This window comes from Rhinoraja longicauda, chromosome 23 (assembly GCF_053455715.1).
Source record: "Rhinoraja longicauda isolate Sanriku21f chromosome 23, sRhiLon1.1, whole genome shotgun sequence".
Taxonomy (NCBI): Eukaryota; Metazoa; Chordata; class Chondrichthyes; order Rajiformes; family Arhynchobatidae; genus Rhinoraja; species Rhinoraja longicauda.
In genome coordinates, this window is record NC_135975.1 from 20,935,691 (window position 1) to 20,951,480 (window position 15,790).

General features: G+C 38.4%; 1 protein-coding gene across 4 annotated transcripts in view; it reads right to left on the bottom strand.

Moving 5' to 3' along the window:
* Positions 1-314: 314 nt before the first annotated feature.
* Positions 315-15,790, bottom strand: part of tbc1d22a (TBC1 domain family, member 22a) — a 171,369-nt gene continuing 155,893 nt past the window's right edge. For all 4 annotated transcript variants that reach the window (XM_078419804.1, XM_078419807.1, XM_078419806.1 and 1 more), the window contains one exon: positions 315-1,523. In XM_078419804.1, the coding sequence (XP_078275930.1) occupies positions 1,395-1,523 (129 nt within the window). In that variant the 3' untranslated portion in view covers positions 315-1,394. The remainder of the gene's footprint in view (positions 1,524-15,790) is intronic.

Consider the following 15,790-nt stretch of genomic DNA (forward strand, 5'->3'; position numbering starts at 1 on the left):
TCAGAAACATCTTAATGATGGAAATTGGACAGAAATTGCTGCAACTCAGTACACAATATTTAAATATAAAACTTTAGAGACTTTTTTTACACTGTCAATATGTTGAAAACTGAGGAAATTAAGCTTCAGGCTCATCTAATTTGGTACACATCTAATTTAAAGATTTAAAGTTACCAAAAAAAATTTTTTTTGCAAATTTTGTTGAAAACAACTTAGGTGAAGTCACTGTCTTTAAACAGAACTGTTTTTTTTATCTTTAGTTTATTTTAGTTACAGATATTTCTATTTACAATAATGTAAGTAACATACACATAAATAGGCTCTGCACTGCACATTTTTAATTAGATTTCAAATGTTCCACTGTGATAGCCAAGAGTCTATTACACGTGGGAACTATTTTCATTGAGCTCTCTTTGAAATGGACTTGGAGAAGGAATGGAAAAACAAAATAATGGGACAATATGGTACAACAATGTTGTTGGATTACTATTCGCGGATAGATATGTGACAGTCACAGACATTAAGTGTTATCAAGGATTCTTTGGTATATTAGAGTACAGTAGATTAACTAGGATGGACTACATTTGGAAAAATAAAGAATTTGAAACACTATTTTCAATCTTGAATCAATCTCCATTTTTAAAAAGTTTATAATTGATCATAATACAATATTCCATTTGAGAAGAAATACTTTCTGTATTCAGTAATAGAGACTTTAATAGAGAGATCATAAATAGTTCACCCATGGGTACATTTCATTCGATGTCAGGCACTATTTCAACTTCTGTAAACAGTTATAAGGAATCAACAGTGATTTTATAACCTTGTTGTGGTTGTTGAGTCAACTTATTTGAATTTGGTTATGTAGATGTTTCAAATTTTGAAATGGAAGTCCTTCCCCAATATTCAAAAAGTAACCCCGAAGAGTTTGTCAATTGCCAACATCACGTGGTACAATTATGTTTGCCACGATCTGTGTTCTGGCAGAAGATCAACTGAACACAGTGTTGCAAAGCAGTTCAGAGATTAAAAATTAAGTAGAGACAGATAAAAATAAAACCAATCATCATAAGAAAACCTGGAAAGCCTCAGTTATCATTATGCTCAAAAGAACCTATTATTAAGCAACGGAATGAATCCATCCCTTCACCATCACTTTACCCATATGTACAGGCAATTAGCTTACATCTGTGCCTGTAATTTGGTGTAATTATTGTGACAAATATATATTATATTAATTTATGCTTTTTGTTTCCAAATGAACAAAAGAACTCAACTTCTGCAACGAGTACAACATGCCAAGTTAATGGGGGTATTTTATAATGATAAAAAACTTAAGTACAGATGAAAAATTAGAGCTTTCACATTTACACGTCTCTTCTCTCATTTGGTTTTTATCGTTTGTAGTGATTTGGTGCATCTGCAAATGCGTACTTCAGTCTGTAAGCTTCAGCCAGAAGGATGCTGATCTCTTCATTCCCCCAGTGCATCGTGGGTAAATTCTGCAGAAGGATCAGAAGTCCCTGAAATAAACAAAAATGCAATGAATAATAGCAATAAACTGGAACCCCCCCTCCCCGCATCTTCCAACGGGAACATTTATGATAATGCGAGTGTTTTTGGAAGAACTGGAAATGGAATGAACAAGTGCCACACTCAAGTACTGCAGAATGTGGATCCAACATGAAACCAAGATATAATTAGAACAATAAATCACCTGCACTGTGAACCACATTCAGAACTGCCCGTTCAGGAGTTAGTGAAAATCTCATCAGATATTTGAGAATAATGACTAGAACCCGTTTCAGGAAAGGTTCAAATGATAATCCAGCTGCTGATGGCACAGACTAAAATTGTTACCTCAAGTATAAGAAAATAACTGCAGATGCTGGTACAAATCGAAGGTATTTATTCACAAAATGCTGGAGTAACTCAGACTGAAGAAGGGTCTCGACCCGAAACGTCACCCATTCCTTCTCTCCTGAGATGCTGCCTGACCTGCTGAGTTGCTCCAGCATTTTGTCAATAAAAAATTGTTACATTGATGTCTATATTCGATTTCCATGTCCATAGTAGAGTGTATTAAAAAAAATAAGTACATCTAACTCACTGTTTCTCCATAACTGGTGTTCCTGATCAGTTAAATTAATGAGATCATATGACATATTATAAAGTGACAATTCAAATTTAGCATCTAAGCAAAGCCAATTATATCCATATTCTGCCAGTCTGGTCATCCTCCTCTGCTCTACAGAGAGAATATGTTAATCGTCACCTAGAAGGACAGGAGCAATTGTGATCAAACATTGTTCAACAAATTACTTCATGTTTTCAATGCCATCATAGCGGAGAGGTATTTCTGTGCAGTGGATTCCTCTGCCTATGAACAGGGCAAAATTGTCAAATTGGAAGATTGCTGAGACAAGCGACACAAACAGCAACTAAAGAACGGCTCATTGTTATGTACCCCATTTATAACACAAGTTTATTCCTCACATTATCTTGCATATACTGCACAAAGACTGGCCATTCACCCCTGCATGCCAGACTTGTTATTGGTAAGATTTGCCAAAGTCCATTTTCAGTGCCTACACACTAATTGGGCCATTTTTCTCCCTTCGCAAAAACACAATTACATGCGAGTATACCAAGAGAAAAAGTACGTGTCTGAAAACTGCACCCACTTATTAAGTAACAAGACGCCTGCCCCATTCTGAAATGTAAGCTGCATTTTGATACATTTTAGCTATTTCTTTGATACATGACACAGATACTAATTATGAAGCAGTCCCACGCAGTCAGAAATACAAGGAAAGCACAAAGGCACATCAAGAATGTTGGAAGCAAAAGCAATTAAAATCAGACCCATCCTTCATGGAAACTGAGCCCAGGAGCCTGAGTTTCTACTCGCTGTCAGAGGTGTAACTGTTCTGAAGTGTCCTCCTTTGAATTTTGTTTAAAAGTATACATTAACATCAAAAGTTTGATCAAAGCAATAGTGGATAACCTTATCACCAGATAAAAGATTTGATTAGTGTCAATCCAGTCTACTCACAAGTAACCAGATTTGAATATAGCTGAAAGTTATTTATATAAAACAATTTTATAGATTGATTAGGATAATGATTTTAGCGATACAGCGTGGAAACAGGCCCTTCGGCCCACCGAGTCCGCGCTGACCAGCGATCCCCGCACATTAACACTATCCTACACACACTAGGCACAATTTTTATATTAACATTTACCCAGTCAATTAACCTACATACCTGTACGTCTTTGGAGTGTGGGAGGAAACCGAAGATCACGGGGAAGAACGTACAAACTCCGTACAGACGGCGCCCGTAGTCAGGATCGAACCCGAGTCTCCGGCGCTGCATTCGCTGTAAGGCAGCAACTCTGCAGCTGCGCCACCGTGCCGTCCATATCTCCCAATCAAACTATTATAGAATTAATTGCCACATTCCCATAAGTGGCCCAAAGTGCCAAATTCATTTTTAGACCTTCAAAGGCATCCAAATAAGGTTATCTAATAGATTAGCGGAAACAGACGCTTCGACCCACTGAGTCCACGCCGACCAGCGATCCCTGTACAGTAACACTATCCTACACACACTAGGGACAATTTACATTTATACCAAGCCAAATAACCTACAAACCTGTACGTCTTTGGAGTGTGGGAAGAAACTGAAGATCTGAGAGAAACCACGCAGTCACGGGGAGAACCTACAAACTCCGTGCAGACAGCACCTGCTGTTGGGAAGGAACCCGGGTATCTGGTGCTGTAAAGCAGCAACTCTACCATAAAGCTTGATGTTCCTAATGATATTGATTCACCCTGGGGAAAGCAGCTAGTTTTAATGGTCTGGCAAATAATTTTGAGTGAGGAACAATAATTGCCATGTTCGTAGGGGTAACTCCTCTGCTCTTCAAAATCATGCCATAGGATTTATGAGGAGAGGCAGTACCTCAATTTTCAACCAAAGACACTGAGGAAATTCCCAATTCCTTTGGCATTAATTTCTAAAGCATAGATGGCACCTGATCGAAGAGTTCCATTTGGGATTTAATAATTAACTAAAAGTGCAAATTGAAAAAATCAATAATAAAGACGTCTTTACCCAATATAACAGCATGATAGAAACCTCTCCACAACTTCAACAAAATCAAAGTAGCTTAACCCCATGCAGGAAAAGATCACCAACTTGGCAGCAGTTCAACAAGCTAAATTTTCATGCTTTCCACCAATAACACATTTCCAAAATGCACTAAAGGCATTTTCTCAAGTTATTCTGGCAACACCCTTTGCCTCTTTCACATACAAGCACATCGGCAGCAAGCACAAGGAAAGGCAATCACCCTTCAAATTGCACATGGGCACAGCTTGCACTTTAATCATCATATATCCCAATCCTGGAATATTCCACATTGCAGCATTGTGAGAGCCCCTTCTTCAGCTTGTGAAGGGAAATTAGAGCAGAGCAAGAAATGCTCATGTCATGGCACCCACATCCCCAAAAAACTAACAAAGTACAAGACCTTTACATAACCTTTAACCGCCAAAATTTTGAGGGGAACTTGGGGAAAGAACTTGACCTTTTAGCAGGTAGAGATCCAGTAGTCATGTCAGCTTTTCAAATCTACTGAGTGGCATTTACAGTGCCCTCCATAATGTTTGGGACAAAGACCCATCATTTATTTATCTGCCTCTGTACTCCACAATTTGTGATTTGAAATAGAAAAAAAATGACATGTGGTTAAAGTGCACATTGTCAGATTTTATTAAAGACCATTTTTATACATTTTGGTTTCACCATGTAGAAATTACAGCTGTGTTTATATACATGGTCAGTATTTATATGCATAAAAATTGGTGTAATTTGGCTTCCCTGGACTGACTTTATTCCTTGGTGCACAGGAGGCTGAGGAGTGATCCATTTATTCCAACATTTTGTTTAGTATATAAAATCATGAGGGGAGTAGATAGGGTGAATGCAGCGTCTTGCCCAACCACATGGGCAAGATGGGCCGAAGGAATTGTTTCGATGCTGTATGACTATGACTCCCTACTTTCTCAATCCTGGATTGATACACATTAACAGGAAATTTACATTATTTGCAAAGTAAAGTATTCAAATACAATTGTAATGCAAGTCTACTCGATTTTCAACTTGTAGAATGGCTCTGTGAAGATTCAGGATCTCGTAAGAGCAAAAACACAAAGTAGCTTCTACTTTGTGAAGTTACGGTGTGAAGTATGGCTGCTTTCTGATTAACTGATTAATTAATGATTAATTACATTTTCAGAACTAATCACTTTCATCCTTTAAGATGATTAATTTGCAAAAATCAAATGTTTGCGATTTTCAAATTAAAACTCATTCTTTCTTGGCAAATTTACTTTTATTTCACAAATGAAACCTACTTGATACTGTCATTACGCAAGATCTCAAAATACATAAGGTACCAATGGTCTAATCACTCAATGATCAGCGCAATTTCGTGACAAGGAGACAAGCAGCACCAAAACATCTTTCAGATTCAACTGAGCTGGGATGAAATGTCATGAGTGCTCTGCGCACTTTTGCAAGTGCGCTTGGGTGTTTCTACATGCTTTCCGGGACAGCCATTTCCACTTCAAAGTGCCTTGCGGGTTTGAATGCGACTCTATGGCTTCGGCTGCTTGACATTCTTTCCGGAGAAAATGGCAGAGATCTCTTCCGATTTTCATTTCCTCGCAGTGGGCTTAGCTTGATCATTATCTTCTTCACCATTCTCATCAAATAACCCATCGCCTTTGATTGAGAACAGCCGCATGTAAACATCTTCCACAATTTTTGCAAGATCATTTGATGGTGGGAATGCAAGTCGGGAGTTTCAGGCAGAGTCATAATCCATTGCATCAATCAAAATTTCCTGAGTCCTGAAATTTCCGAATTTCTTCTCTGTTCAATCCGAGCACGAACAGCTTCATACGGTTTGCTACCGATATCACCAGATTGCTCAGCATGAAATCCAATATTTTGGCAGCTTTGACTGAGTTGCAATCACGTCATTCAAGGGCGAGGACACCCATTTTAATCAAATCCACATTTTCAGCTCACTCGGATGCCGGCTACAATTCAATTTCAGACTGGATATGATGGCTGGATGAAAGCTCACTAAGCACTGTTGGTGTAACATCTTTCAGTTCCAAAAACCACCTCTGCATAGCCAGCATTGAATTCCAATGTGTTTTGCAGTCAAGGATCAATGCCACCTCATTTATTTTTTCAGCTTTGACTAGATTTTGCAGTAAATCATTTCTCACAGGTGATTTGCAGAAAAACATCGCAATTTTTGGGGCTTTTCAAATCAATTCAGCAATGTTGTCTGCAAGTTGAACATCAACATCCACGGATTGATTTTCAACCCACTCACCAGTGGTGTCATCATCGCCTTTGTCCGCGTCATCAGACTCTTCAATCTCGTTCTTCATAGATGTAATCCTCGTCATTTTTATCTTCATCACCATCAGCAGACATGTTACATGGCCTCTTGTACATTGGATCAACCATGGCTAAGTGAATGTCATGAGAATGACAAAATGCTGGAAAATGCCTGATTTTTGACCAAGCTTCTTAGTCATAGAGTCATAGAGTCCTACAGCACAAAAAGAGGCCCTTCGGCCCATCGTGTCCGCGCCGCCCGTTACCAAACACAGTCTAATTTTAATCCCATTTTCCCGCATTTGGACCGTAGCCCTGAATGTTGTAGCATTTCAAGTGCCCATCCAAATGCCTCTTAAACGTTGTGAGTGTTCCCGCCTCCACCACCACCCCAGGCAGTGAGTTCCAGACTCCAACCACCCTCTGGGTGAAAAAGTTATTTCTCACATCCCCCCGAAACCTCCCTCCCCTTACCCTGTATCTATGTCCCCTCGTTATTGAACCTTCCACCAGTGGAAGAAGTTCCCCACCATCTACCTTATCTATGCCCCTCATGATCTTGAACACCTCGATCATGTCCCCTCTCAGCCTTCTCTGCTCCAGGGAAAACAACCCCAGTCTGCTCAGTCTCTCCTCATAGCCGAGGCCCTTCATCCCTGGCAGCATCCTGGTGAATCTCCTCTGCACCCTCTCCAAAGCTATCACATCCTTTCTATAATGTGGTGACCAGAACTGTACACAATACTCCAGCTGCGGCCTCACCAGTGTTCTGTACAATTCCATCATTACCCCCCTACTTTTATATTCGATGCCCCGGCTAATGAAGGTCAGTAACCCATATGCCTTTTTGACCACCCTGTCCACCTGTCCTGCTGCCTTCAAGGACTTGTGTACCTGTACTCCAAGGTCCCTCTGTACCCCTGTCTTCCCTAGGGTCCTTCCATTCATGGTGTACTCCCTCTCCAAGTTATTTCTGCCAAAGTGCATCACCTCGCACTTTTCAGGATTAAATTCCATCTGCCACTGCTCCGCCCATCTGACCATCTCATCTATACCTTCCTGCAGCTTGAAGATCCCTTCCTCGCTATTCACCACCCCCCCTAACTTTGTGCCATCTGCAAACTTGCTGATCATGCCCTGTACGTTGACATCCAGATCATTAATGTAGATTACAAACAGTAAGGGACCCAACACCGATCCCTGCGGCACCCCACTGGACACCGGCCTCCAGTCACAGAAGCAACCTTCTACCATGTTTCTTCATGACACAAACTCCAACTGTGGTCACCCCGACTCCACGTTTCTTCAAATTAACATCAAAAGTTTCAAGTTTATCAATGATCAGTTATAGCCCTTTTCCGGCAGGCATCGAACCATTGATTCGTGCTCTCCAGCCATTTGTTATGTCGACACTTTTGGCCAAAGTTGCAAACGGAATTCTGTCTAAAGCTGTCAAGCATGCAATAACAAACTCAAATGTTTCTGTTGATTTCTTCTTAAAATGCGAATGAATTGTTCCCAGATTTGTACAGGATGGAATGCCACCTGACTTGTTTGAAGATACTGGGTTAAATTTGAAGTCATGTTTGTGTTCCAAATAATGTTTGAATAACAAAGGGGATGGCTGATATTGGAAAGTTGTTTCACAATGCCTGCACTTCAATAAATTCCTATTGTTTTAGTTCACGAAACTTGCGCCAAGCGTCCAACTTCTTCCCTTGGAAATCAATCCATTTATTCCAACATTTTGTTGTTTGAAATTTTCTGAACACATTTAATTGATTTTGTTTACATTTTTCCTTAGCTTTACTGGAGACTGGCTGAAAAGTTACCAAACATTTAAGTACAACACAAGGAATTCTCATACCATCCTATTCTAGTACAGACTTTGAAGAGTTTAGAAATTTAATCGCTTTAATTGATTAATCGTGATTAATCATGAGATTAATTAATCACTTTTCTTTTTTTTAATTTATTTTTTAACTTGTGATGAAATGTCACATTTCAGCATTCTGGTGGAGTGAGACTCTTGACGAAAGGTTAGCTAAAGCAAGTAATATTTTAGAAATCAGGATGGATAATAAAATATACAAGGAAACAATTAGCTACATATTCTTGGTCTCCTTTTAAATAGAATAAAAACAAAATTAGAAGCAATCATCCAATAGTTAAAAGTATAGCTTAGCAAATTAACATGCATACGGAGTTCCAGTAATTCAGCGTCCAATGATGGCAAAGCTATAGCATTAACTTCAGTGTAGATAAATCAGAGAACACACCAACAGAATGCAACTTTACAGATTAAAGTACATTCAAATAAAAAACAAAATGCACACATATTGCCAGATACAATGTATGTGCATCAAGGATGCACTACCTACTGTGTTCCACTTTTGGAATAAAGTGCCACCACTGATCTGTTAGCATAAAGGATCAAGGTCAACTCGATTCAATATATAACCAGCGAGCAAGTCAATCGCACATTTCACACAAGGCGAAGGTTGAATTTTTTGTTCCCATGAAAATCGTCAAAACGAAAACATTTACCTGGTTAAACCAAATTTTTTTAAATAAACTTTAAATGAGTCTACAATTCTGTATTAGAAAGTACTCTTTGCAGACTTGCAACAAGAGCAAATAAGACTTGCAGTTTACCACACGGACGAAGGGGGAGGAGTTGTACAGTTTTATAGCCACAGGGAAAAAGGATCTCCTGTGGCGTTCTGTCCTGCATCTTGGTGGAGCCAGTCTGTTGCTGAAGGTGATGCTCAGGTTGACCAGTGTATCATGGAGAGGTGAGCTGTTTTGTTCAAGATGCTCCACAGTTTGAGGAGCATCCTCCCCTCCAAGATCACCTCTCATGAATCCTCCTAGGTCAGAGTCAGCCTACCAGATGAGCTTGTTAATCCTGCTGCCCCAGCACACGACAGCGAAGAAGATGGCACTGGCTAACACCGATTGGTAGAACATCTGCAGCATAATGCGGCTCTCAATGTATTTTATATACTGCAGCTGAAATTCAGAATGCACAGATTCCTGCATCCTCTAGAAATGTGCAAGCTAAACTAAATGGTCAAATAATTAAATGCAGAGTCAAATTGGCATCAAAATGAACAGGGCCAGAACGAAGATTAATATTTCAGTGAGGAGGACCCTTGGAAAGATGTGGCTGGTTAACTAGTCAGTTAATGAAGCTCAAGGTCAAGTGCGATTTCCTATTGCACAACTACCACACTGTCCAGCTAGACTCAAGCTTTGCTCCAGCTTTGCTCCAATGCCACGACCATCCAAGACAACTAAAAACCAAGCTATCCTCTACAGACAGCTTCTTTGTCAATTCCTCAGATCGAGGGTAATATGCTAACCGCTTTTTTTGGCTTCTGAAGTGACCAATGTTGGAACAACAAAGTCTTCACAGGTGGGGTAAATGGTGCCTCATAGGATGAACAGATGCTGTTTACATCACACTTCTGAGTGCCAATGTTCTGTCCCAATACTAATTCCCTGTACCATTCCAAATGCTGCTTCTCCACTTGAACCAATTCATATGCCCAGGAGTAGGTAGGAATTGTGTACTCTTTCCAATGTGGCTTTGAGCACATCCTTGAAACTTTTCTTCTGCTTGCCAGGTATTCTTTTCCCAAGGCAGCATAAGCCACGGGTGGCACAACAGTAGAGTTCCTGCCTTACAATACTTGCAGCGTCGGAGACCCGGGTTCAATCCCAACTACGGGTGCTGTCTGTACAGAGTTTGTACCTTCTCCCCGTGACCTGAGTGGGCTTTTTCCGAGAACTTCGATTTCCTCCCACATTTCAAAGACGTGCAGGTTTGTAGATTAATTGGCTTGGTATAAATGTAAATTGTCCCTGGTGTGTGTAGGATAGCGTCAATGTGCGGGGATCATTGGTCGGCGCGGATTCGGTGGATCGAAGGGCCTGTTTTTCTGTACTAAAACTGATCTCAATATAGAATGTCTGCTTTGATTCTAGTGTTAAGGTTGTGGATAATGTTACAAGCCCAAAGGAGCCAGGTGCTTAGGACAAAGGCCTCAATAATAATATATTCCTTTATTCGTCCCACACCGGGGAAATTTACAGGATACAAGAGATATTGCAATACAGGAGATATTGATCTGGGAGAGGTCACTGCTATCGGTTTGCTTATCCTTCCAGTGAATGTGGAAGAGTTTGTAGTGATAACACTCCTGGTCATTTTGTAGTGTATTCGCCGCTGGAGGGAATCCAAAATGGCAAAAACAAGTGGGACGGCAGGACCACTGTTGTTTGATCGACAAATTGTACCTGGTCTGAGGTCTTTAACTTCCGAAACCCCATATCGCCATTAAACAAAGGCTGTGCTAACAAACCCAAAGTGACTGCGAATTTTATGATTGCCGTCTGTTTTCGTTGAAAAAACAGCTCCCAAAATACAAGTCGTCCATGTTTTCTAATGTTGCAATGAAAGCCGTTAGCATCAGAATGCCGTGTTGTACGGGGAAAGGGGGTTAAGTTAGTAGAGAATCTATGTCTGCAGAGGTTGACTACAAGGTCCATTCTTCCTCATGCTTTGGTGAACAAGTGAATGATAGCGTGAAGCTCAACCTTCAAGCACGTGCAAACTGAGTCTGTATTCTACAGGTAGACTTCAGTTAACCTTGATTGTGGAGTATACTCAAAATTCTGTACATTAGCTGCACTCCCACAGGATTTTGCGCTGGAATTGACCTCAATATTGCCGTGACAAAGACACACATATGTAAATACAAGCACATGGATGACTACATGCATCAAGTGTGCAGAAAAGCACGCTGAATCCACACATCCACATGATCTCCCTATTCTATTGGCAATGTCACCAACTGAACTCAAAACAAATACAATGATTTTTGAATGACGTTACTCATTAAAGACGAAGTGTTCTGCTGCAAAAAGATACACAAATAGGCTGTTATCTACACAGGATTGCATAATAATGCATTTTTTAGGTAGGAAATTTGTAACCAATATTCTATCCTAATGCAATAAATCCTGGGATCATGTACTAACTCTTATTCACTGCTGCATCTAGTTGAAGCTGGAGCCATGAATTTAATATTTAATTACTACTTAGAAGTTTCAAGATAGCAGCAAATCATCACTTTGGAGAGCTTAGACACAGTTCAAGTAACAGTGGATCTCATTAAAACCCACCATTAATATTGATGCAGTGCAAAGATGAGTTTCAATATTTTGTGTGGGGGTTGAATGAAGGAAAATGAGTGAATGATGAACCATGGCGTCTAATTGCAATCAGAGGATTTATAGAGCAACTAATTCACTAGATATGGCTCCTGCCCAATTTTCCTGGATTCAGTTTTTCTTTCAAATGAATGCATTTGCAGGGCCATTATTATATTTGCCTCTAAAATTAGATGTCACGATATAAAATTAGATTCTAAACTAGGTACCACAGACACTGGTTATAACTAAATGTCACACTGTGCGTACCGTCACTACATGCAAGAATATTTTTCTGCAGAATGAAAGCTGTAAGTTGGGGCCATGCATTTAATAGCAGGGGAAGCATTTACCCATTTTTGAACATGATCCATTGGAATTCAGAGAAATAGAAGCTCCTCACAACCAACCAATTCAGCTTGTTCAGATTAGGTTGGGAACAAACTATTTACACATTGCTATTTCCCCATGTCCAAGCTGAAGTAACAAACTGAAGCTGCAAATCATTAGGGCTCACAGAGATTCAGTGATATCCAATAATGATGAAATGTTTTCAATTGAGAAAAGGTCGCAACCAAAAATGCTGAGATACTGGGACAGCTTATGGAGAAACCCAAATTGAGCAAGAAATAGCATCCAGAAGATATTTCACGGCACTGACTGGCATACCACATATTTTCCATCTCTAATGAAACTTAAACTTAGCATTTATTTCTAACACAATTTAAACCAACTCCAAATTCCATGACTCACACATAGTTAACGTGAACAACTTAAACTATTTGCCTGTAAAAATCTCCCCTCAAAGTAGCACAAAAAAGTATTGGTTTGTTTAATGAAATGAGTTTTTAATATTATGCCAAGTCATAAACTACTGCTGAAAAAACTCTGCATCCCTGATTATTTTAAGGAATAGAATGTCATTGCCTCAATTGTTTTTATTTCACTGTTTATTAACTTAAAACAAGTTGATATTTCCTTTTGCTTCCTATACTCATGTTCATGTTTATTTCTTGATGAACGATGTAAAATCTCACTGTAAATGCATTTTATTTCTTTGCTTGCCATTTCAAAGTATCCTTCCATCCCATGCACCCAACCCATACACCATGTTTGATGATATCACTGTTGCCTGACAGCTACTTACACTAGGATAGGGAAAAAACACTCCAGAGAGATCCCTTTGGCCTTAGTGGGCAGTTTTCTCCAAGGTCAATGGCAAAAATAGTTATCATGCTACTTATGGAAAATATAGGACCAGTGTAATTGTGTTAGTGCTTTATTAACACACAATAGATAACGGCTAATCTGACCTCTCAGTAAAAGGTTCAAACTAACGGATCCAATTTGATTGTGTACTATTGCACACAGACATCCTCATTATTAACTTATACTAATATATGGATGATTCTGGAAAGCATTCCAAGATAAAACCACGATTTATGGATTTTAAACAAAAAAATACATTGCAACAAAATAAATCACAGGGCAACAGCTTTAAATATATTTCTAGTAGTCCTCTATTTGAAGTAATGTCCTGTGCAATTTATTCAAACTCATTTGTATGTTTTTGTTGGGCCCCTGACTGTGGAACTGTCAATTAGTCCATATTTGTGCTTAAATTATTCCCTGAACCAAAATTCTTTCTGACATCATCCATAATTTTAATTTTATAAATAGAACAACATCACTGCAACCAATGGACTTTTAAATGGGCAAAGCCACTTTATATTTCCAGAGACTGACAATGTTTTTTGACAAACTGCATGGAGAACTTTAATACATATTTCTTTTAGTGTGGAACCCGCTGAGATCCTTTTGAAACTTGCACAAAATAGTCTATATTCTATTTGGAAAAAGCTGTCATCCAAGTTCTTGGCCTAATGCAACAAAACTCCACAAGGCAGCTTAAATTTTAATTGGTGTTAATAAACCTGCATTTGTATGGTGCCTTCAGCAAATAAACAGGCTGGGTACTTCACAGAGGAGGAGCAGCAAGATTGAAATAAGTGTAATCAAACAAGATTGAGTATACTGACAGCATAGCAGGCAAAGGATACAAAATTGTGTACACTGCCCCATTGGTTGACATGGTTCACAGTTGGCAATGGTGTAAACTTCCTTTCTCCTTTGTTAGAAGAATGACAGATAAATAGGCACAATGAACAACCTTAATGTCATCTCAAAGCATTTCAGAGAAGGCCTTTGATTATTGCATAGGCAACATCCAATATCCAAGAGAATCTCATGAAGGGTCATCTATACTTTGAAGATAATTCCAACTGTGAAAAATAGTAGCCAGTATTTTTTTTTGCCTTTTCAGATAGCTGCGTACACAGTTTCATCTCTCCAGTAGCTACATTTAATATTCCATTTGAATGAGGGAATCACATGCGACGGAGTCTCTCAACAATGCAATATAATACAAAACCCAGGCCTATGTTCAAGTCCCCAAAGAAACTATTAGATTGGTTTTTAGTATATACAGGATTTTATAAAATGGACCCCAAAATGATATATATATATATTTTAAATTTATTTATTTTCCGGTCAATACAATACAACAGATTGACCATACAGTTGTGAAAGTTAAATAGTGCAAAATCATTGTATCAAAAATAAAGCAATATAATCACACGTGATATTTTCTGACCGGAAAAAAAGGTGAAGGCAGAAGCCAAAGCTTATTGTGCCTACCCTTAATACTTAGCAAAATATATATTTTTTAAAACACATCATAAGTCAGAAGCAGATAAACAAAACATAAAAACACAAATATAGTCAAGAACCATCATTTCTGTCATGTCAGTCATTTCTCAGTGTTGATCACATATTTTGTATCTTTCAAATATAATTTTTTTGAACATTTTCTTGAATTTACACAAATTACTACTCTTTTAATTGCAACTATTCCATAAATTGACCCCTTTAACAGTCACACGTCTATTTTTCACATTTGTTCTTACCCTCTATTTTTCAAATATATAATTTCCCCTGAGTGGATACCTGTTCTCCCTCACTGAAAACAAACCTTGGATACAGTCAGGAAGTGTTCTTTCGTTTGCTCTAAACATTATTTGTAGAGTATTAAAGTCTACTAGGTCCATACATTTTAGGGCATATGATTTCATAAATAATGGGTTGGTTGGGTCATTATAACCAGCCTTATTGACAATTCTTATAGCTCTTTTTTGCAATATAAAGATTGAATTAGTGCTAGTTTTGTAAGTGTTTCCCCATACTTCCACACAGTATGTACTATATGGAATAATGAGTGAGCAATATAAAGTAAATAGTGAATTTTGATTCAAGATGGCCATAGTTTTGTGCAGTATTGCAATGGATTTAGACAGTTTTGATTTGATATGTTTTATGTGAGGTTTCCAACAGAGTTTATGATCTATTATCACTCCGAATAATTTATTTTCATACACTCTTTCAATTTCTACATCATTAATCATAAGTGTTACCTCCGAATTTATTTTTCGATTTCCAAACACAATAAATTTTGTTTTACTTAGATTCAATGACAATTTATTGGTATCAAACCACTTCTTTAGGGTTTTTAATTCCCCTTTAACTGTGTCCAAAGGTTGCTTCATGCTTTTCCCTGAACAAAATAAAATTGTGACATCCGCAAATATAACTAAATGTAACAATTTTAACACAAATATCTTTTAGATAGAGTATAAAGAGCTTTGGGCCCAGCACCGAGCCTTGTGGAACCCCGCAGATAACCTTCATATGTTCTGAATCAAAATAATTTACTTGAACATACTGATATCTATTTTCAAGGTAGCTTCTTTACCAGGAGTATGTTACTCCTCTAATACTATATCTTTCTAGCTTATTCATCAGTAAACCATGATCTATGGTATCAATTGCTTTTTTGAGATCTATAAATACTCCCACAGTATATTGTTTATTATCATTTGCAGTTGAAATATTCTCTACTAGTTCCATTAGCACCAGTGAGGTAGCCCTTTTAGCTCAAAATCCATACTGGTGATCACTTAGTATGTTATGTTTATCAATAAAGTTTTAAAGTTTTTGTACAAATAATTTTTCTAATTTTTTGAGAATTGGAGAAACAGAGATATCGGCCTGTAATTTGAAAGTAAATGTCTGTCTCCATTCTTGTAGACAGG